General features: G+C 45.1%; 1 protein-coding gene across 1 annotated transcript; it reads left to right on the forward strand.

The window, feature by feature from the left end:
- Positions 1–2,114: 2,114 nt before the first annotated feature.
- cyfip2 (cytoplasmic FMR1 interacting protein 2) lies at positions 2,115–22,322 on the forward strand. Its single transcript, XM_068740875.1, has 30 exons — positions 2,115–2,231; positions 2,323–2,412; positions 3,013–3,090; positions 3,451–3,552; positions 3,715–3,896; positions 3,989–4,085; positions 4,335–4,463; positions 4,579–4,683; positions 4,770–4,858; positions 4,955–5,192; positions 5,320–5,472; positions 6,060–6,199; positions 6,316–6,463; positions 7,317–7,470; positions 7,583–7,739; positions 7,816–7,912; positions 8,007–8,083; positions 8,166–8,274; positions 8,409–8,528; positions 8,618–8,817; positions 8,906–8,993; positions 9,074–9,217; positions 9,355–9,445; positions 10,388–10,518; positions 19,623–19,625; positions 21,100–21,172; positions 21,347–21,441; positions 21,566–21,804; positions 21,910–22,057; positions 22,155–22,322. Exons 1-30 carry the CDS (start codon positions 2,115–2,117, stop codon positions 22,320–22,322), a joined length of 3,762 nt encoding a protein of 1,253 aa, XP_068596976.1.
- Positions 22,323–24,099: the final 1,777 nt, after the last annotated feature.

A 24,099-nucleotide genomic window follows, 5' to 3' on the forward strand; every position in this document is an offset into this window, starting at 1 on the left:
TCGAGGCACATGATGCTTGGGAGGACGTATGCATGCTGCTTTGGCTGGTTCCATCTGTTTTTCTTTAGCTTTTTGCATATTGCTTTTCATTTAGTCCACACATAAGATGCAAACTTGACCGCAGCTTGTGGCTTCGCTGCATGTGCACGATTGTGCATTCTGTGCTTGTCAGATGTGCTTCACTGCCAGACTGTTCTCCCCTCTCAGATTAATGACATTTCCATGGTCTAGACATTTTAAGCATTAACATGCTTCGAATTTGCCTCCAGCCAAAAGAAAAGGGGGGGGGGGGATATCAGCTTTCATCTGATATTAGTGTGAAAACAAACCCACCAAAATGTATAGAAAAACTCCAACTGGGGTTCAAAAGAGAAAGTGGTGCTGTCTAGTCCTGCAAAGAGTCTAGTCCTGGGCATATTTGTGAAAAGAAAAACATATTGTGACACATCTGCCTTATTCATGTGATAAATTAATTGTGCACCCTCAAACTTGCATGTTTTGCTGTTTGCTGCAGCTAACAATCTAAACCATTGCCTTTTTAACTTTTGCTTTTAACCAATGAACTGTTTCCAAAATCTTCCCGTCTTTTTTCCCCTAACAATGAACGCAATTTCAATAATTTCTCTTCAGTCAGAGACGCTCACTAATCTTTTTTCAGACTATCTTCAATAGCAGCTTAAAGATCCCATATTATGAAATATCACTCACTTTCCCCATGTTTCTACACTGTTATGGTGATTTTGGATCCTAATCAACCCAAAAACGGCTCAATAAGCCGTCAAGTCAATCCTGCGTAGTTTGCGTTGGTCTGTAATCACCTCCTGAAACGCGTCTGGAAGAAATTGCGCTTGTCATGACGTCAAGCGGGGCAAACGTGCACAGGATGTGCATGCACATGCGTGCGTGCGTCCCTGTGTCTGACGCTCAGAGTAGAGTCGCTGCTCGCGTTGAGAGCAGCCAGATAAGAGGGTGCCCGGGCATATTATTTAGGCGTCCGGGCGGTTTAGCATGGTAGCTCTGCTGTGCACGTGCTCGCTATGAACTTACTTTTGCTTCCGGGTCTGTTTTGATTTCAGTTGCTTGACTCCTTTTTCGCATTTATACAGGATGGTGGGTGGAAAGAAAGGTGCCCGCATTAAAGCAGGTTGTGGAAATGGTTGCATTGATGAGTACAGCTGCAGCATAAATTATTGAGGTCATGCTTAAAGGAGAAAACGCCTGACTTGGCTGTTGCTGGTAGCCCATCCGGAATCACTGAGTAGTTGCAGCAGAAATGGTTGTAGGCTAATGTTGCAGACTTTATCAGACATTCTTTTTTTCAAAAAACAGGTGGAGCCCAGACCGGGAGCTTTCTTTTATAAATGAAAGAGTAAGTCCACTCTCCTCCCCTGCTGAGGTTTCAACAGGTCGGTGTCTACAAATACAAGCTTGTGCTTTTTGCAGGACCAAAGAAATAATAGTTGACAATTAAAAACAAAAAGCACAATAAAGCTGTTGTAAAGACTTCAATGTCAGATTCTCAGATTTTTGGTAGCACCATCCTTCATGCATGCTGTGTCCTTTGTGCTGTAGTTAGTCCTAACCTAGACTAAGGCTAACGGGAATATGTAGTCTACACAGAAAATAACAACTAACTTTATGTATATATTAGAGAATGCTGCACCCATATACTGGTACTCTAATTGCGTTGCAGTAAATGTGTTGACACTTCCCTCTAGCCTCTGCAATGAGTTATTGTGAGGTGAACATAATCCAGATCAGTGCCTGTAGCCAACTTCAATAATTAACAAGGTCTTTAAATGTAATACCAGTAGCTGTTGCTGTGAAGCTTAATGACTAAGTCATGAGCCATTCCATCAAAAGAATTCTGCAAACACCAATCGCATCACATTAACATATCTTGCAAGCTGACATGGTTTGCAACGGTTTGGGTGAATTCTGTATTCTGATTGGCTGCAGGCCGTTCATTAACTTTTGGTAATGATCGACGTGCTACTAAGTATAGTTGGATAATAAAGTTGTAGTTAGAAGTGAGGCACAAAGAAATCTGCATATCCTCACTTCCTCTTTGTTTCTGTCAGACTGGGTTGCTGTGTGAGTGACGCCTTGTTGCCATGACGACCCACGTGACCCTGGAGGATGCCTTGTCCAACGTGGACCTGCTGGAGGAGCTGCCCCTCCCAGACCAGCAGCCATGCATCGAACCCCCACCCTCCTCCATCATGTACCAGGTACGAGTTGCCACACGCTGACGCCACCAAGCACCGATTGTCCCGACCCCTTCAATGGATGCCTTCCTCTCCCGTCTCCCTCCTCCCGCAGGCCAATTTTGACACCAACTTTGAAGACAGGAATGCGTTTGTGACCGGAATTGCCCGCTATATAGAGCAGGCGACAGTCCACTCCAGCATGGTGAGACCTTTGCTCCAGTTTTCATTAACACACTGACTATTGCATCCGATTGGTTGAATAGATTGTTTGTTTGTGTGTTTTAAGAATTTAATTTTCGCCTTATCAATACATGAGGGCAAGCAGTGTGGTCTGCTGAAAGACAGCCTTCTATTAACGGAACTGATTATCATTTGGCTCTGTTGGGATTTGTCTTGGCTTCTGTTAGGATGTCTAAAGACACACACACACACACACACACACACACACACACACACACACACTGGTGCAAGAGGCAGGCAGTGGACCAGTAAAACTGTTTCCCCCGCTGCTGAATGAATGAAGAGTGTGATTCGACTGACAATGAGGGGAACTAGTGCTGAATTTAACCTTATTTAAACCTTATTTAATCAGGAAGTCACATTGAGGTTGAGGCTGGTCTATTTGAGGACCATTCAGACTGAGAAATCTTGAATGGAAGAAATGTTCCACCACTAAAGCGTTGGAATCAAACCCCATTCACGCTGGTTGTACGTGGTTGCCATTAGTAACCGAAGGGTTTTTTTCATTGGTTGCATGCTACTTTTAATCCAGGGTGAATGCTGTCTCCATCTATTTGTGCAGAATGAGATGCTGGAGGAAGGACATGAGTATGCTGTGATGCTTTACACTTGGAGAAGCTGCTCCAGAGCCATTCCCCAGGTAACACATAAACATGAGCACAAACACTCACACACACACACTAGAACAATGCTTACTATGATCGCTCTCTTTCTCTGTTTCACAATCCTGCCTTGAACTGAATGGGAAAAAGGGGCTAGTGATTCTGAAAATGATTATCAGCAGTCAGGACCTCCTTATTTTTGCATTTAGTGATTTCATATTCGTGCATGATTTTAGGAATCTTTGACAAAGTGATAAAATATGAGATATAATAACGGACCGGCTAGGGCAGTGCAGTGGGTGGTGCAGCTCCAAAAGATGAATGAATGAATGGACCAGCTAATCTAAACCTACAGGACCAGTTCATACTGTATGATGGCGCCATCTTGTGTTTACCAGGTGAAGTGCAACGAGCAGCCGAACAGAGTTGAGATCTATGAGAAAACCGTGGAGGTGTTGGAGCCTGAAGTTACCAAGCTGATGAAGTTCATGTACTTCCAGGTAAAGAATGCCAGTTTCTTTTCTATTTAATGATTAACTCAAATAGATTGAGGCATCCTAAGGAAAACCGTAAATGTGGGTTTCTGCGATGGCCTCAGGGTTTCTTGTCAGACTTTAATAATATCTACATTTGTTGATAAGCCCCTTTCTTTGTCTTTGCAGCGGAAAGCTATCGAGCGTTTCTGCAGTGAGGTGAAACGCCTGTGTCATGCCGAGAGAAGGAAGGACTTTGTCTCCGAGGCCTACCTGCTCACCCTGGGCAAATTCATCAACATGTTTGCAGTGCTGGATGAACTGAAGAACATGAAGTGCAGCGTTAAGAATGATCACTCTGCCTACAAAAGGTAGCGAAGGACAAGTAGAGGTCAAATGGTAGAATATTGTATTTGGGGCCTTGTCAAATTCAAATCCCCCCCCACCCCTCCTCTACATCCAGGGCGGCCCAGTTCTTGAGGAAGATGGCCGACCCTCAGTCCATTCAGGAGTCCCAGAACCTCTCCATGTTTTTAGCCAACCACAACAGGATCACTCAGGTTGGTGCACAGACATTTTGAGTCAAACGGAGTAGCAGAAATAAAACGTATCAACCATCTCAACTAATAACCCGACATTTGTAATCTCTCCTTACAATATCTTTTCTGATTGCGTAGAAGGTGACGTTCCCGAGTTCCAGGATTTTCATGCATTAACTCTTGTTGATATTCATCAGTATGCGGCATGTACCGCGTGAGCTTATGAAGGTTAAAGGTGACCCCCTTGTCACCTTCCCCGTTTCCCTGTAGTGCCTCCACCAACAGCTGGAGGTGATTCCCGGCTACGAGGAACTTTTGGCCGACATTGTCAACATCTGTGTGGACTACTATGAGAACAAGATGTATCTGACTCCCAGTGAGAAACACATGCTGCTGAAGGTGCACACATGTCGACGCATCATCTGACCCGTCGGTAAGCTGTCGCAGGCTGCCGATCGGCTGTTAAAAACTGGCCCTTTTTTTTTTTTTGCTTGTGGCCTCTCCTGTGCATCAGGTGATGGGATTCGGTCTGTACTTGATGGATGGGAACGTGAGCAACATCTACAAGCTCGACGCCAAAAAGAGGATCAACCTGAGCAAGATCGATAAATTCTTTAAAGTAAGGCTGGCTTTGGCTTTTCAACGCGTCTCCCACCCAGAGTTTGCTTTATGTCGTGACACGCGAGGCGTCCTTCGCTGTTTCAGCTTCAAGTGGTGCCCCTGTTCGGAGACATGCAGATCGAGCTGTCGCGCTACATCGAGACGAGCGCTCACTACGAGGAGAACAAGTCCAAGTGAGAGAGAGAGAGAGAGAGAGAGCTGATCTCGTGTGCTCTTCGTCTGCTCCCGCTCGTCCTCACCCGTTCCGCTTTCTCCTTTTGCGTGTCCAGGTGGACGTGCACCCAGAGCAGCATCTCGCCACAGTACAACCTGTGTGAGCAGATGGTGCAGATCAGGGAGGACCACATCCGGTTCATCTCGGAGCTGGCGCGCTACAGCAACAGCGAGGTGGTGACGGGCTCGGGCCTGGACAGCCAGAAGTCCGACGAGGAGTACAGAGAGCTGTTCGACCTCTCCCTGAGGGGCCTGCAGCTGCTGTCCAAGTGGAGCACGCATGTCATGGAAGTTGTGAGTCAATGGCGAGACTGGCTGTGTTTGTGCGCGGGTGTAGGGGGTATAGCTGTGTCTGGTTTTTTTTTTTGACAGTGAGCTCTTGTGTTTGCCATTTATTTCTAGTTCTCTCTGTCTCTTTCAGTATTCATGGAAGCTGGTCCATCCCACAGATAAATTCTGCAATAAGGACTGTCCAGGCACAGCGGAGGAGTATGAACGGGCCACCCGGTACAATTACACCAGCGAGGAGAAATTTGCCCTGGTGGAGGTCATCGCCATGATTAAAGGGCTGCAGGTAAAACTTCGCCGACAGGTTTTGAGTCGCTGTTCTCTCAAGTGACAATCAAAAGTCAGTTCAAACGTTAAAAAACGTATAAATGTGAGAGAGCGCACACCATGCGGGCGTTCATTGTCTTCCAGACATTGTCAGCACGGTATTACATCATAAATTATATTTGTATTCTGGGTGTTTTTTAGTGTCTTTAAGGCCATATATCATGTAACATACGTTTTGTCCCGCATCTTGTCCTGCTGCAGTGACCCAGAAATGCTACCTTTCAGAAAATATTTTCTCAAATTTGAGGCCATCTATGACATCATTGTAGGCTTTGCACCTCCTCCAGGGAGCTTTAGCTTTGATACGTGTCTTGGGGGGGGGGGGGGGGGGGGGGATTGAGGGCAAAGAGAAAAACTGCTAATGTTGGAATAATATTGGACATTTGAAAAATGTCTCGTTGGCATCTGTAATGTTTTCTCATCTGAGTTACTGCAAGAAGGCAAATGTAAAAAAAACAAAAAACATTCCTTCTGTACTATGTAGTGCATTGATGGTCAGTGGCTCTTCCAAATGATGATCATATTGCTGTATAATGATCTTTGTAGGTTCTGATGGGTCGAATGGAATCAGTGTTTAACCAAGCTATCAGGAATACCATATATGCAGCACTGCAGGACTTTGCCCAGATGACCCTTCGGGAGCCTCTGCGCCAGGCTGTGCGCAAGAAGAAGAATGTCCTCATTAGGTGCACACCCACAATGATGACCTGATCAAAAGTTCTTCAAGCCTATCCTTATGCCTCTTGTGCTTTTGAATCCAAAATCCTTAAGCCCGCTCTAATCCTATTTTCCCGGTCTACAGTGTTCTCCAGGCCATTCGTAAGACCGTCTGTGACTGGGATGGGGCGAGAGAACCTCCAAATGACCCCTGTCTGAGGGGAGAGAAGGACCCCAAAGGTGGATTTGACATCAAAGTGCCCCGCAGAGCTGTAGGACCCTCCAGCACACAGGTAAGACTAAGACGCGGGACTGAACAGGGTTGTGGTTTTTTTTTGTTGGTAGTTGGGCCATGCCATGTGAGGAAGTCCACTATGAAGTCTAGTTTATCATTTTTATCGCGCAGCAGTTTTTGCTGTAAAAGTGCATCGACGTATCGCAAGTGGCCCAAAGTGCAAACACGCAAATGGCTTGTAAATAAAATGCGTGTGTATATATATGAAAGAATGAACAATGAAGTGGCGATCCTTGACAAATGGTAATGCCGCTTCAAGAGACTGAATGTTAATAGCAACGGTACTCCAGTTTAATCTTGTTGCCCTCTCTTCATTTCGTTTGACTGATTCCATGGAGTATGGTGCTTAGAACTCCTCCGCAGAGGTAAGCAGGTTCAGGTTAATGAGGAAAGTAGGGGGATTGTGATTGTGATCTTAGTTGAGTTAACGCAGACCTGACAGCCCTTTGGAGAACACTTAGCCTTGCAATGTGTGCAATGACCAGAGGATATGGTCTATCAGCGCAAACACTCTTCCGGTAGCAGGAGCGTCTTTGTCCTTTGGCACAAATGCTCTGCTTTTATAACCGGTTCTAACACAAGGACCAGATTACCAGACTATAAGACGAATGAAACTGGAACACATTACAAAGTTTGACAGCTGATGGATTGTTTCTCTGAATTCTCTGCACTTTAGCAAATAATGTTTTTTATATGGTAGAGCTCTTTGAGTAAGAATTACAAATCTGTTCGCTGTTCCTTTTCCTCCTAAAGCTCCTACCGTGGTGGAAATGATCTATAAAAAGTTTATTCCATTTGACTGAAGCTTGCCGTGAATAATGTTCTCCTTGCATCTTGGCCATCTCTTGCAGCTGTACATGGTGCGCACCATGCTGGAGTCATTGATAGCAGACAAGAGCGGGTCTAAGAAGACGCTTCGCAGCAGTCTGGACGGACCTATAGTGGTGGCCATAGAGGATTTCCACAAACAGTCCTTCTTCTTCACGCACCTACTCAACTTCAGCGGTGAATACACTCCCAGCATCGCATGCAAACGAACTAAAATGACCAGCTGTGTGTGGATATCAAATTAATTGCACGCCTTTCCTCTCCTGCTCTCCGCCCTGTGCCCACCCAGAGGCTCTGCAGCAGTGCTGTGATCTTTCCCAGCTGTGGTTCAGAGAGTTCTTCTTAGAGCTGACCATGGGCCGCCGAATCCAGTTCCCTATTGAGATGTCCATGCCGTGGATCCTCACTGACCACATCCTGGAGACCAAAGAGCCCTCTATGATGGAGTGAGACAAAACACCCATGAATGAACTTGCATGCTCTTTGCACTCTTTTATTATAATGACCATTTTCCGCCTCCAGATATGTGTTGTATCCGCTCGACTTGTATAATGACAGTGGTTATTACGCGCTCACCAAGTTCAAGAAGCAGTTCCTTTATGACGAAATCGAAGCCGAGGTCAGATTTTTTTTGTCCCTTGAAGAAAAAAAAAAAATCAAAGGCGTGCTTGTTCTTCAGAAAGAGCTCTTTCACATGCTTCTCGTTTTTTTAGGTTAACCTCTGCTTCGACCAGTTTGTCTATAAGTTAGCAGACCAGATATTTGCCTACTACAAAGCAATGGCCGGAAGGTAGGAGAGGCTTATGATGAAGAGTTGTTGGCAGATATGGCAAATTGTGTATGTGTGCTAAAGGAAATTCCATGTGGCACAGTGTCCTTCTCGACAAGCGCTTCAGAGCAGAGTGTAAAAACTACGGCGTGATCATCCCCTACCCGCCATCAAACCGCTACGAGACGCTGCTCAAGCAGAGACATGTGCAGGTACTGGAAACGCGACAACAGTCCTGTCAGTGGAGTCGGTATTTCTGATGCACATCCGTTTTTATTTTAGTTTTTTGTATTAATGAAATACCTTATTGCACTTTCGGTCATTTATGCTCTGCATTCTGCAACAGCTGCTGGGACGCTCCATCGATCTGAACCGCCTGATCACCCAGAGGATCTCTGCTGCGATGTACAAGTCTCTGGACCATGCCATCAGCCGCTTTGAGAGCGAGGACCTCACTTCCATAGTGGTAATATCACACACCAGAGTCACACGCTCCAAATCTTAGCAGGAACCTTTCAATGTCCTCCATCGACGTTCTCTTTATGTCCGCGGCAGGAGCTGGAATGGCTGCTGGAGATCAACAGACTAACACACCGGCTCCTCTGCAAGCACATGACTCTGGACAGCTTTGACGCCATGTTCCGCGAGGCCAACCACAACGTCTCTGCTCCCTACGGGCGAATCACCCTCCACGTTTTCTGGGAGCTCAACTTTGACTTCCTCCCCAACTACTGCTACAATGGATCCACCAACCGGTCTGTTTGCTGGTGTATCTTTTTTGCTAATATGCGTTCTATAGTGAAATGTACTTCTGGGGTTTTAAACGTGATTTTTCCTCTTCAGCTTTGTGCGTACAGCCATCCCCTTCACACAGGAGCCTCAAAGAGACAAGCCAGCAAATGTGCAGCCTTACTACCTTTATGGCTCCAAGGTACAGGAAAGACTATTCCAGAATCGTGTGTGTAGCAGCGAGTGACGATTAACACTGTCATTCTCTGTATCTCTTCACAGCCTCTGAACATTGCCTACTCCCACATATACAGCTCCTATAGAAACTTTGTTGGCCCACCCCACTTCAAGACCATCTGCCGTCTCCTTGGTTACCAAGGCATTGCCGTAGTGATGGAGGAGCTGCTTAAAATTGTCAAGAGCCTGGTATTTTCGCTTCATTTTCCATTGCATCCCTCTCAACTTTCCTTTCTTTACCCGTCAGTGTGTTGCATCCTAAGGTTTTACTTTGTTCCTTCTTCCCTCGTTACTGCTTCCTACGATCTGCCTTCCTTTTTTGACAGCTGCAGGGCACCATACTTCAGTACGTTAAGACACTCATAGAAGTCATGCCTAAAATCTGCCGCCTACCACGCCATGAGTATGGCTCCCCAGGTGAGCTTATAGTCCACATTGTTACAATGATTTAGATGTATATAGGGTTACATAAAGCTTTATTACTTTATGCATGGCACTTACTGTAATACTATGACGGTAAAATACAGAATACTGAGTAATACATAATAGCGTTTAACTGGGTTCTCTTGACATGACCCAAAAAAATGAGCTTAAAGATCCCTTTTTCCACAAGTCAGGAGTCAAGCAAGTGAAATCGAAACAGACCCCCCTAAATAAAAGGCAGGGAAGGCTGGGTGGGATGTTTTTGACTATTTTAAAGGGCTTCTTAAAAATAGGTTTATGTTGTGGAATTGCTGTGTGAAAACAGCTTAAAGGTACCATATTATACTCTTTTTTTTGCACAAGTTAACACAGTTCCCAGACACTTATATGAAACATCTGTGACAGTCTTGGTTCAAAATAGCAAACAGATGCTGCAGGACAGCGTCCGTCATTTCTGTCTCAAACAGCTCTCTCAGAAAAGCAGGCGTCTTGATGTGCACAAGAGATGCTCCTCAAGAGTTTCTCCCTACTAACTTTGCATCGCTCCTGAATGACCTCCGTGGATTTTCACTTGAACCGTGTGCGGATTAGAGGCCCGTCAGATGGGCTGTCCCAGTGAGGAGGGCTTAGTCAGCTGCAGATTACGGATGTTCTGCACATGTCTTGGCGCCTTTGATCTTACTGTCGGCAGTTAAGGCTCCTCCTACGCTCTTCTGAGTGGGCCTGATGACCAGATTAAATGTAGGTCAGGGCAATTTGGCCAACCTGCTGAAATCACCTTGGTAGCAGTTGATCGACCACATGGGGGGGTGGGGGGGCTAGTTTGGCAGCAGTGATGAAAAGATGCTCCATCATATTGTAGATACCGTATATGTTTGTGAGTGTACATTTAGCACATTTGCACGGTTGGATATGTTTCTGCTTGTGCCCTCCCAGGAATCCTGGAGTTCTTCCATCATCAGCTGAAGGATATCATCGAGTACGCTGAGCTGAAGACGGATGTCTTTCAGAGTTTAAGGGAGGTGGGAAACGCCATCCTCTTCTGCCTCCTCATCGAGCAAGCTCTGGTAGGATATTTGTTGTGCAGACACTCACGTCCATTGGTGCCGTTATTTTACTCTTGTGGCTTTTTCTGCTTATACTACGGTACTTCTTTTTTGTCCTCTTTTTTAGGCCCGAGCGCCTATTCTAGGCGTAAGGGGCTATTGCTTTTGCAACGCAGAAGACGACAAGTTGACGAGCGCAGCTCGTCAACCCTCGACAAAGTTGACGAGCGCAGCTCGTCAACCCTCGGCATCCAACACACTCACGCACACACACACCGACACTCAACAGCACACACACACACACACCGACACTCAACAACACACACGCACACACACAGACATCGACAAACACAGTTGACGAGCGCAGCGAGTCAACTGTGTTTGTAACTGTCTTCCGATGGTTGACCCACGCCCACACCCACGACACTCAACAGCACACACACACACACCCCGACACTAAACAACACAGACACACAGACACACACACACACACACAAACACGAGTTGACGAGCGAAGCTCGTCAACTCGTGTTTGTGTGCCCCCACAGACGCGTAGCCCTCGTCGAGACCATTCCGAAAATGTATTTTGTGTAGAAATCGCACACTCAGAAAAAAAGTTATATTGTTTTTGCAAAAATTCTTTATTAGGCCCGAGCGCCTATCCTAGGCGTAAGGGGCTATTGCTTTTGCAACGCAGAAGACAAGTTGACGAGCGTAGCGAGTCAACCCTCGACAAAGTTGACGAGCGCAGCTCGTCAACCCTCGGCATCCAACTTTGCCATGCTGTTGAGGACGACCAACACACCCATGCACACACACACCGACACTCAACAGCACACACACACACCCCGACACTAAACAACACAAATGCACACACACAGAGATCCACAAACACGAGTTGACGAGCGCAGCGAGTCAACTCGTGTTTGTAACTGTCTTCCGATGGTTGACGAGCGCAGCGAGTCAACCATCGGGCGACCAACACACCCACGCCCACACCCACGACACTCAACAGCACACACACACACACCCCGACACTAAACAACACAGACACACAGACACACACGCACACACACAAACACGAGTTGACGAGCGAAGCTCGTCAACTCGTGTTTGTGTGCCCCCACAGACGCGTAGCCCTCGTCGAGACCATTCCAAAAACGTATTTTGTGTAGAAATCGCATACTCAGAAAAAAAGTTATATTGTTTTTGCAAAAATTCTTTATTCTTTTTCTTTTTAGGCCCGAGCGCCTATTCTAGGCGTAAGGGGCTATTGCTTTTGCAACGCAGAAGACGACAAGTTGACGAGCGCAGCTCGTCAACTCTCGACAAAGTTGACGAGCGCAGCTCGTCAACCCTCAACAAAGTTGACGAGCGCAGCTCGTCAACCCTCGGCATCCAACACACTCACGCACACACACACCGACACTCAACAGTACACACACACACACCGACACTAAACAACACAAATGCACACACACAGAGATCCACAAACACGAGTTGACGAGCGCAGCGAGTCAACTCGTGTTTGTGTGCCCCCACAGGCGCGTAGCCCTCGTCGAGACCATTCCAAAAACGTATTTTCTGTAGAAATCGCATACTCAGAAAAAAAGTTATATTGTTTTTGCAAAAATTCTTTATTAGGCCCGAGCGCCTATTCTAGGCGTAAGGGGCTATTGCTTTTGCAACGCAGAAGACAAGTTGACGAGCGTAGCGAGTCAACCCTCGACAAAGTTGACGAGCGCAGCTCGTCAACCCTCGGCAAAGTTGACGAGCGCAGCTCGTCAACCCTCAGCATCCAACACACTCACGCCCACACACACGACACTCAACAGCACACACACACACCCCGACACTAAACAACACAAATGCACACACACAGAGATCCACAAACACGAGTTGACGAGCGTAGCGAGTCAACTCGTGTTTGTAACTGTCTTCCGATGGTTGACGAGCGCAGCGAGTCAACCATCGGGCGACCAACACACCCACGCCCACACCCACGACACTCAACAGCACACACACACACACCCCGACACTAAACAACACAGACACACAGACACACACACAAACACGAGTTGACGAGCGAAGCTCGTCAACTCGTGTTTGTGTGCCCCCACAGACGCGTAGCCCTCGTCGAGACCATTCCGAAAATGTATTTTGTGTAGAAATCGCATACTCAGAAAAAAAGTTATATTGTTTTTGCAAAAATTCTTTATTCTTCTTTATTTTTCTTTTTCTTTTTCTTTTTCTTCTTTGTTCTGCTGTTTAAACGGCAATTTGACCCCCTGAACATGCTCGAAAACTCACCAAACTTTGAACCAAGCTCAGAACCGGCGAAAAATTAATTATTTTATGTGTTTTAAATTTGTGCATGAAAAAGTGGCGCGCTAGCGCCACCTACAAAAATCACAATGCATTGTGCCTATGGGGGGTCCGACGCCAAACACACAGGAAGGCGGCCATATTGGATATAATTTTAAAAACTGCAGAGTCAGCGTTTGCACACACACACACTCCAATCCAAACCAAATTTTAAACACTTATTGGCCCTTCCTACCTGGACACTTTAAAAGGGAAACTTTGACAATCAGCCTTACAGCGCCCCCTAGAGAACGATAACAAAAATTGAATGGGAATTAAAAAAATACTTTGCCAGAAATGATTGAAACTTACCAGAAAAGTCCCTCATGTGGTCCCGATCAAAAAACACAATCGTAACCATGTTGTTGTTTTTACGCTGTTGCCATGGCGATGGCAACCCCTCCTATGGGGAGGGGTCCGACGCCAACTTTGTCGGACAGCCACGAAATTCGGTACAGACATGCGTCATGTCAGGGCAAAAAAAAAAGTATTATGGCCACGCCCCCAGACACACAGGAAGGCGGCCATATTGGATTGAAACTCCTGACGGCAGATGGCCATATAATCCAAATAACGATTTGACTAAACTGTGAGCTACTCATGCAGCTCAAATCTAAACACTTGCGAAGCACTCAGGACAAAAGCGGCGTGCGTCGGCGGGTCAGCTCAACGGCCTGTCGGCCGGCGAGGGCCTACAACGCCGCTTGCGGCTTTAATTCTTTTTCTTTTTCTTTTTCTTTTTCTTTGTTCTGCTGTTTAAACGGCAATTTGACCCCCTGAACATGCTCGAAAACTCACCAAACTTTGAACCAAGCTCAGAACCGGCGAAAAATTAATTATTTTATGTGTTTCAAAATTGGGCATGAAAAAGTGGCGCGCTAGCGCCACCTACAAAAATCACAATGCATTGTGCCTATGGGGGGTCCGATGCCAACTTTGTCGGACAGCCACGAAATTCGGTACACACATGCGTCAAGTCAGGGCAAAAAAAAAAAAGTATTATGGCCACGCCCCCAGACACACAGGAAGGCGGCCATATTGGATATAATTTTAAAAATTGCTGAGTCAGCGTTTGCACACACACACACTCCAATCCAAACCAAATTTTAAACACTTATTGACCCTTCGTACCTGGACACTTTAAAAGGGAAACTTTGACAATCAGCCTTACAGCGCCCCCTAGAGAACGATAACAAAAATTGAATGGGAATTAAAAAAATAGTTTGCCAGAAATGATTGAAACTTACCAGAAAAGTCCCTCATGTGGTCCCGATCAAAAAACACAATCGTAACCACGTTGTTGTTTTTACGCTGTTGCCATGGCAATGGCAACCCCTCCTATGGGGAGGGGTCTGACGCCAACTTTGTCGGACAGCCACGAAATTCGGTACAGACATGCGTCATGTCAGGGCAAAAAAAAAATGTATTGTGGCCACGCCCCCAGACACACAGGAAGGCGGCCATATTGGATTGAAACTCCTGACGGCAGATGGCCATATAATCCAAATAACGATTTGACTAAACTGTGAGCTACTAATGCAGCTAAAATCTAAACACTCAGGACAAAAGCGGCGTGGGTCGGCGGGTCAGCTCAACGGCCTGTCGGCCGGCGAGGGCCTACAACGCCGCTTGCGGCTTTAATTCTTCTTTATTCTTTATTCTTTATTAGGCCCGAGCGCCTATTCTAGGCGTAAGGGGCTATTGCTTTTGCAACGCAGAAGACGACAAGTTGACGAGCGCAGCTCGTCAACTCTCGACAAAGTTGACGAGCGCAGCTCGTCAACCCTCGACAAAGTTGACGAGCACAGCTCGTCAACCCTCGGCATCCAACACACTCACGCACACACACACCGACACTCAACAGCACACACACACACACACCGACACTCAACAACACACACGCACACACACAGACATCGACAAACACGAGTTGACGAGCGCAGCGAGTCAACTCGTGTTTGTAACTGTCTTCCGATGGTTGACGAGCGCAGCGAGTCAACCATCGGGCGACCAACACACCCACGCCCACACCCACGACACTCAACAGCACACACACACACACCCCGACACTGAACAACACAGACACACAGACACACACACACACACACAAACACGAGTTGACGAGCGAAGCTCGTCAACTTGTGTTTGTGTGCCCCCACAGACGCGTGGCCTTCGTCGAGACCATTCCGAAAATGTATTTTGTGTAAAAACCGCATACTCAGAAAAAAAGTTATATTGTTTTTGCAAAAATTCTTTATTAGGCCCGAGCGCCTATTCTAGGCGTAAGGGGCTATTGCTTTTGCAACGCAGAAGACGACAAGTTGACGAGCGCAGCTCGTCAACTCTCGACAAAGTTGACGAGCGCAGCTCGTCAACCCTCGACAAAGTTGACGAGCGCAGCTCGTCAACCCTCGGCATCCAACACACTCACGCACACACACACCGACACTCAACAGCACACACACACACACACCGACACTCAACAACACACACGCACACACACAGACATCGACAAACACAGTTGACGAGCGCAGCGAGTCAACTGTGTTTGGAACTGTCTTCCGATGGTTGACGAGCGCAGCCATCGGGCGACCAACACACCCACGCCCACACCCACGACACTCAACAGCACACACACACACACCCCGACACTAAACAACACAGACACACAGACACACACACACACACACAAACACGAGTTGACGAGCGAAGCAAAAATTCTTTCTTCTTTATTCTTCTTTATTCTTTATTCTGCTGTTTAAACGGCAATTTGACCCCCTGAACATGCTCGAAAACTCACCAAACTTTGAACCAAGCTCAGAACCGGCGAAAAATTAATTATTTTATGTGTTTTGAAATTGGGCATGAAAAAGTGGCGCGCTAGCGCCACCTACAAAAATCACAATGCATTGTGCCTATGGGGGGTCCGACGCCAACTTTGTCGGACAGCCACGAAATTCGGTACACACATGCGTCAAGTCAGGGCAAAAAAAAAAAAGTATTATGGCCACGCCCCCAGACACACAGGAAGGCGGCCATATTGGATATAATTTTAAAAACTGCAGAGTCAGCGTTTGCACACACACACACTCCAATCCAAACCAAATTTTAAACACTTATTGACCCTTCCTACCTGGACACTTTAAAAGGGAAACTTTGACAATCAGCCTTACAGCGCCCCCTAGAGAACGATAACAAAAATTGAATGGGAATTAAAAACACACTTTGCCAGAAATGATTGAAACTTACCAGAAAAGTCCCTCATGTGGTCCCGATCAAAAAACACAATCGTAACCATGTTGTTGGTTTTACGGTGTTGCCGTGGCGATGGCAACCCCTCCTATGGGGAAGGGTCCGACGCCAACTTTGTCGGACAGCCACGAAATTCGGTACAGACATGCGTCATGTCAGGGCAAAAAAAAAATGTATTGTGGCCACGCCCCCAGACACACAGGAAGGCGGCCATATTGGATTGAATCTCCTGATGGCAGATGGCCATATAATCCAAATAACGATTTGACTAAACTGTGAGCTACTCATGCAGCTCAAATCTAAACACTTGCGAAGCACTCAGGACAAAAGCGGCGTGCGTCGGCGGGTCAGCTCAACGGCCTATCGGCCGGCGAGGGCCTACAACGCCGCTTGCGGCTTTAATTCTTTTTTCTTTTTCTTTTTCTTTTTCTTTTTCTTTTTCTTTGTTCTGCTGTTTAAACGGCAATTTGACCCCCTGAACATGCTCGAAAACTCACCAAACTTTGAACCAAGCTCAGAACCGGCGAAAAATTAATTATTTTATGTGTTTTGAAATTGGGCATGAAAAAGTGGCGCGCTAGCGCCACCTACAAAAATCACAATGCATTGTGCCTATGGGGGGTCCGACGCCAACTTTGTCGGACAGCCACGAAATTCGGTACACACATGCGTCAAGTCAGGGCAAAAAAAAAATAAAATTATGGCCACGCCCCCAAACACACAGGAAGGCGGCCATATTGGATATAATTTTAAAAACTGCAGAGTCAGCGTTTGCACACACACACACTCCAATCCAAACCAAATTTTAAACACTTATTGACCCTTCCTACCTGGACACTTTAAAAGGGAAACTTTGACAATCAGCCTTACAGCGCCCCCTGGAGAACGATAACAAAAATTGAATGGGAATTAAAACAATACTTTGCCAGAAATGATTGAAACTTACCAGAAAAGTCCCTCATGTGGTCCCGATCAAAAACCACAATCGTAACCATGTTGTTGGTTTTACGGTGTTGCCGTGGCGATGGCAACCCCTCCTATGGGAAGGGGTCCGACGCCAACTTTGTCGGACAGCCACGAAACTCGGTACAGACATGCGTCATGTCAGGGCAAAAAAAAAAAGTATTATGGCCACGCCCCCATACACACAGGAAGGCGGCCATATTGGATTGAAACTTAAAAACTCCTGATGGCAGAATGCCATATAATCCAAATACCGATTTGACTAAACTGTGAGCGACTCATGCAGCTCAAATCTAAACACTTGCGAAGCACTCAGGACAAAAGCGGCGTGCGTCGGCGGGTCAGCTCAACGGCCTGTCGGCCGGCGAGGGCCTACAACGCCGCTTGCGGCTTTAATTCTTCTTTATTTTTCTTTTTCTTCTTTGTTCTGCTGTTTAAACGGCAATTTGACCCCCTGAACATGCTCGAAAACTCACCAAACTTTGAACCAAGCTCAGAACCGGCGAAAAATTAATTATTTTATGTGTTTTAAAATTGGGCATGAAAAAGTGGCGCGCTAGCGCCACCTACAAAAATCACAATGCATTGTGCCTATGGGGGGGTCCGACGCCAACTTTGTCGGACAGCCACGAAATTCGGTACACACATGCGTCAAGTCAGGGCAAAAAAAAAAAAAAATTATGGCCACGCCCCCAAACACACAGGAAGGCGGCCATATTGGATATAATTTTAAAAACTTTAGAGTCAGCGTTTGCACACACACACACTCCAATCCAAACCAAATTTTAAACACTTATTGACCCTTCCTACCTGGACACTTTAAAAGGGAAACTTTGACAATCAGCCTTACAGCGCCCCCTAGAGAACGATAACAAAAATTGAATGGGAATTTAAAAAATACTTTACCAGAAATGATTGAAACTTACCAGAAAAGTCCCTCACGTGGTCCCGATCAAAAAACACAATCGTAACCACGTTGTTGTTTTTACGCTGTTGCCATGGCGATGGCAACCCCTCCTATGGGGAGGGGTCCGACGCCAACTTTGTCGGACAGCCACGAAATTCGGTACAGACATGCGTCAAGTCAGGGCAAAAAAAAAAAAAATTATGGCCACGCCCCCAGACACACAGGAAGGCGGCCATATTGGATTGAAACTCCTGACGGCAGTTGGCCATATAATCCAAATAACGATTTGACTAAACTGTGAGCTACTAATGCAGCTCAAATCTAAACACTTGCAAAGCACTCAGCACAAAAGCGGCGTGCGTCGGCGGGTCAGCTCAACGGCCTGTCGGCCGGCGAGGGCCTACAACGCCGCTTGCGGCTTTAATTCTTTATTCTTCTTTGTTCTGCTGTTTAAACGGCAATTTGACCCCCTGAACATGCTCGAAAACTCACCAAACTTTGAACCAAGCTCAGAACCGGCGAAAAAATAATTATTTTATGTGTTTTAAAATTGGGCATGAAAAAGTGGCGCGCTAGCGCCACCTACAAAAATCACAATGCATTGTGCCTATGGGGGGTCCGACGCCAACTTTGTCGGACAGCCACGAAATTCGGTACACACATGCGTCAAGTCAAGGCAAAAAAAAAAAAGTATTATGGCCACGCCCCCAGACACACAGGAAGGCGGCCATATTGGATATAATTTTAAAAACTGCAGAGTCAGCGTTTGCACACACACACAATCCAATCCAAACCAGATTTTAAACACTTATTGACCCTTCCTACCTGGACATTTTAAAAGTGAAACTTTGACAATCAGCCTTACAGCGCCCCCTAGAGAACAATAACAAAAATTGAATGGGAATTAAAAAAATACTTTGCCAGAAATGATTGAAACTTACCAGAAAAGTCCCTAATGTGGTCCCGATCAAAAACCACAATCGTAACCATGTTGTTGTTTTTACGCTGTTGTCATGGCGATGGCAACCCCTCCTATGGGGAGGGGTCCAACGCCAACTTTGTCGGACAGCCACGAAATTCGGTACAGACATGCGTCATGTCAGGGGAAAAAAAAAATGTATTGTGGCCACGCCCCCAGACACACAGGAAGGCGGCCATATTGGATTGAAACTCCTGATGGCAGATGGCCATATAATCCGAATAACGATTTGACTAAACTGTGAGCTACTCATGCAGCTCAAATCTAAACACTTGCGAAGCACTCGGGACAAAAGCGGCGTGCGTCGGCGGGTCAGCTCAACGGCCTGTCGGCCGGCGAGGGCCTACAACGCCGCTTGCGGCTTTAATTTATTCTTGTTTCTCCAACCTTTCCACTGTGGCGTCTGAACACACTCGGTGCTGAGGGATTGTGAATGTGCAGCATTTATTGACTGCAATGCTTTTTTTTTTGTGACCAATAACCTGGTTGTCTGAAGATTTCCGCCCAGTTTAGGATCTTGATTATGTCCTAAAGCGAATATCGCAGTCAGACATTTTCAAGCCTGCAGTCCACCTACCCTCAAATATGTTTGATCTTTGATGTTTTATTCTCTGAAATGCAACTCTACTGTTTTTCATTTCATGCTGGCAACTACCACAGGTGGTAAGGATTTAGGACTTTCATTAGTATCAGCATAACATAGAGGCCGAATTACTCCTTTTCTTTATTCTCCTGTTAGTTTGTTCTGCTGTGTTTTTCCTTTTTTCTTTTTGGCATGCACAGTTTCAGCTCCAATCGGTCACGGAGGCAAAAAAGACAATTTTAGTATTTTATTCAGTCTTAATTTTGCTTTTGCATGAACAGGCATGTAAACCAACATGACCTCCTTATGTTCTTTTCTTCCATGGAAGAGGTCACAGCACCTTTCTGGGTGGTTGGTTCATTAACACGGCAGCTCTTCATCCAACTCTTCTGATTGCCTGTGAAACCTGTCTGCTGTACATAACACTTTTCAGCCATGGCTCGACTGCACTGACCTGTGTTTGTGTGCATGATTTGATTTGGACTGCCTTTATTTTGTGTGTGAGTCTACATTACAGCAGATGTGACTTACTTTTGTTTTTTAATCAGTGCATGACTCATATTCTTCAGTTTCCAAATCTTTTCAAGATGCTCTTGCTATTTGTTCATTTTTACTGAAGGGCTTTTGCCTTTATTGACTAACCATCACCATGGTAACCACCTTACTAAAAAGAGATGGCTAATTGATTCCGCTATCTTCACATAGATCAGACAATACAGATACACACAGACACACAAACAATATATAATAGATTATAAAATGCTTTTAAACTTGATCTCTTGTTGATGAACCAGATTATATCGAGCTATTCATTTGTTAACGAGATAGATGAATTATAATCCTGCTTTTGCTGGTCTGAGATCATGGCTCAGTATTGTAATTATGGTCTAATAATACACAGACTTGTGCTCATTCCATTCTTAATCTCTTTCTCTGCACAAACTGGACATAGTTTGACTTGTCAAACATCATATCTCTGCAGGATCAAGGTCATAGCAGTCTGACTAACTTTTATGGTGCACTATATAAGATGGATATACTAAATTTATAAGTTATAATTGGCCACTGGAACTTTCTTTCAATCGCTTGTTTGTATATAATAGTCACTACTAAAAAAAAAACAAGCATTTTACTGAGATCTTAAAAGATTCCCTGTCACACAAATTTCTTGTCCCCACTGGTGATCAGTCTCAAGGTTCTGCAGTGTTAAACAGCAGCATTGTTGTCACAGTGGACTCGAGTCAGGTACAGATCCGCTAACAGCACAGTATCAGGACAGAACAATCACGGATAAGTAAAGCAGAAAGAATAGCGAGTACCAGTGTCCATGGCGTGGCCACTTCTTACATATTGCACCTTTAAAAAAAAAAAAAAAAAAACTGCTTTAGAACAGTCTTTAGCTGTAGCATAGCTGTGCTAGGTGAAGATGAACCACCATTGTACATTAATGAGGTATAAAATAGATCTCGCCTCATGGCCACCTGCCGACTCTGTCGGCGGGTGTTGACCTTTTTGCTTGAAGTGACCCTCTCTTTTGTTGTGCTTGAATGTCAGTCCCAGGAGGAAGTGTGTGACCTGCTTCATGCCGCCCCCTTCCAGAACATCCTGCCCAGAGTTTACATCAAAGGTATTTCAAGAATAGTTACAAGCAGTCAATTAAAGACAGATGTATAGAATTTTTTTTAATCTAAATGCTTGCATCCAGTCCAGTGTCAGCTGATTTTGTGTCCTTTTAGTAAAGTGTTGTACAACTCCCTCCTTGTGTTTGTGTGTGTGTGTGTGTGTGTGTGTGTGTGCGCAGAGGGCGAGCGTCTGGAGGTCAGGATGAAAAGACTTGAAGCCAAGTACGCCCCTCTGCACCTTGTGCCTCTGATCGAGAGGCTGGGAACCCCGCAGGTGAGCGCAACACTGTTTTGTCTGTAGGGCAAGCACACAGAAAGAGACAAACGCCCTTTCTTGTGACTGTAAAAATATATTTCGTAACATTTGAATATGATTAATGATTAAGTTCTTTTTCCAGCAAATTGCGATTGCCCGTGAGGGAGACCTGCTGACCAAAGAGCGTCTGTGCTGTGGCCTCTCTATGTTCGAGGTCATCCTGACACGCATCCGCAGTTTTCTGCACGATGGGGTGTGGCGCGGGCCTCCACCCACCAATGGTGTGATGCATGTCGACGAGTGTATGGAGTTCCACCGCCTGTGGAGCGCCATGCAGTTTGTCTACTGCATCCCTGTGGGCACACATGAGTTCACAGCAGAGTGAGTGGCGCCCGGCACACTCTGCGTTTCCCTATTTCTGCATTTGCTTTCTCAAAACGATTCCTCACATTGAAGAAAACAACTTGTGTGTGTCTTACCCTCCAGGCAGTGCTTTGGGGATGGGCTGAATTGGGCCGGCTGCGCCATCATCGTGCTGCTGGGACAGCAGCGCCGCTTTGACCTCTTCGATTTCTGCTACCACCTGCTCAAAGTCCAAAGGCAGGATGGCAAAGACGAAATCATCAAAAATGTGGTGGGTGTGCTGACCTAGCTATTTTCTTTACGTACGTGCTTTTACACGCTTCTTGATACAGTCTGATTCCTTACTTTTTCCGTGTCTTTCTTGACAGCCATTGAAGAAGATGGCCGACCGCATTAGGAAGTACCAGATCCTCAACAACGAGATCTTTGCCATCCTCAACAAGTACATGAAGGCGGTGGAGACGGACAGTTCCACTGTGGAACACGTCCGCTGTTTCCAGCCTCCTATACACCAATCCCTGGCGACCACCTGTTGAAATAGACCCCACACATGTAGTGCACGCACACACACACGCACTGGAACACACATAGCTGTGATTCTAATTTCCGCCTCTTCCTGGTTGTTTACAGGTTTAGTTTACCAGGACGGTCCCGCAAGGTCTTCAAGAATGGAAAAACAAAACATCTCGATCTATTATAAAAACGTATTTGAATTCTTGATGCATTGACCCTGATAGAAATGGACCAGGCTAGAGGTGGAAGTGTATATTCACATCTTTTTTTTAGTCTCTGTATGGCTCTCTGACTCGTGCATGCCTTCTTTGTTTCCTCTGCTTCACACGTGTTTTTTGACCACTGACACAAAAGCCACCGTTGCGGGTCCAAGCAAGCCCCTCCCAATACGCAGTCAAGAGCCGAGATAAAACTAAATCTGACAAGGTCTGAATAAAATACTAAATATTAAAGCAAAAAATTACAAATAATTATTTTCTACATTAAAGAAAGATATTTTAAGTGAAACCTGGTGCTCCCACATGCTACAGCTACTACCAGTACTCCCGAAGGCACCAGTACACATCTGTGGTGTCTTCTATTTTTTAGTTGAAACATTTCAAAATCTGTATGCATCTGTGTAATGATGTGAGCTGCCATCTTTATGATACAGTGTCTTTCATGATGATTACTTTTTCCAATACGTGCTTGCTTTCAAAGGAATGATGGTACACTGCAATCTGGACTTTATTTTATTTATTAGCTCTGGTTTTCTTGCGGCCTTCTGGCAGATTTTTATTTGCTACCAGTTCCACTGTAAATTTCACTGTTGAACAAAGTGAAGTGTTGGGTGTTGTGGTTGTTATTGTTTTTTTTATTTCCGAATATTTTTAATTTACGCATCCTGGATATACGCGCCTCTCAGCTGGAAACCTCATTACTGTTTGTTCTTTCTGTCTGTTGTTAAGATTTTTATATTCTGTACATGAGTACAGTGATATTATTTACATATTCAAAAAGAAGCGTCTTAATCCAGGTAAATGTTTTTGTTTTGTTTTTAGAGTAAAAAAAAACAACAACTGAAGAAATGAGTAGAAAAATACCTCTGGGTTCTAGGGTTCTATAAACAAAATGCTGTACTACATTAAAACTGTCTTAAGTGTAAAGTGATGATGTTGGCCAGACATGAACTACTGAGGAGGGGGGAGAAAAAAATCAGAACTAATGTCATTTCTAATTTAACAACAGTTTCTGAAATATAGTCAGTATTTACTACTATTGATTTAGATTTAGCAGTGTTATCAAAATATGCAACATTTTTCCCTGTTATTTTTCATATGAAGGAAAACAAATCAATTACTGAGACGTGATGCTTCCTCAAACAACCCCATGATCCTTTTCTGCTCCGTTTTGAATGAAAAAAAATAATTATTTTGTAACTCCAGTGTCTTTTTTATCATATTTATTCAACTCTGGTTTAATGTTCATTTAAAGGTTAATCTCGTAAAAATGAAGGTACCAATGTATCATCTCAAAACCTTAGCATGGCAAGTGTAATTTATTGTCATCAATGGCTCCATTTGTGACATGAGGCATCGTTTATGATATGATATGGTTGTACAAGTGAAAATGTTTTGAAGTACAAAATTAATTTAGAAAAGAATATAAAATGTACAACAATGGTCCTGAAAAGGATTTGAAATGATGTTGTATTTCCATGAAATAAAAAATGTTTAACTGAAACTACACTGTTTACGTTGTTGGTGACTTCCATCCTGTGCTCTACTTCAATTTATATCACAATTAAATATACATTTCAGA

Source organism: Brachionichthys hirsutus, chromosome 6 (assembly GCF_040956055.1).
Source record: "Brachionichthys hirsutus isolate HB-005 chromosome 6, CSIRO-AGI_Bhir_v1, whole genome shotgun sequence".
Taxonomy (NCBI): domain Eukaryota; kingdom Metazoa; phylum Chordata; class Actinopteri; order Lophiiformes; family Brachionichthyidae; genus Brachionichthys; species Brachionichthys hirsutus.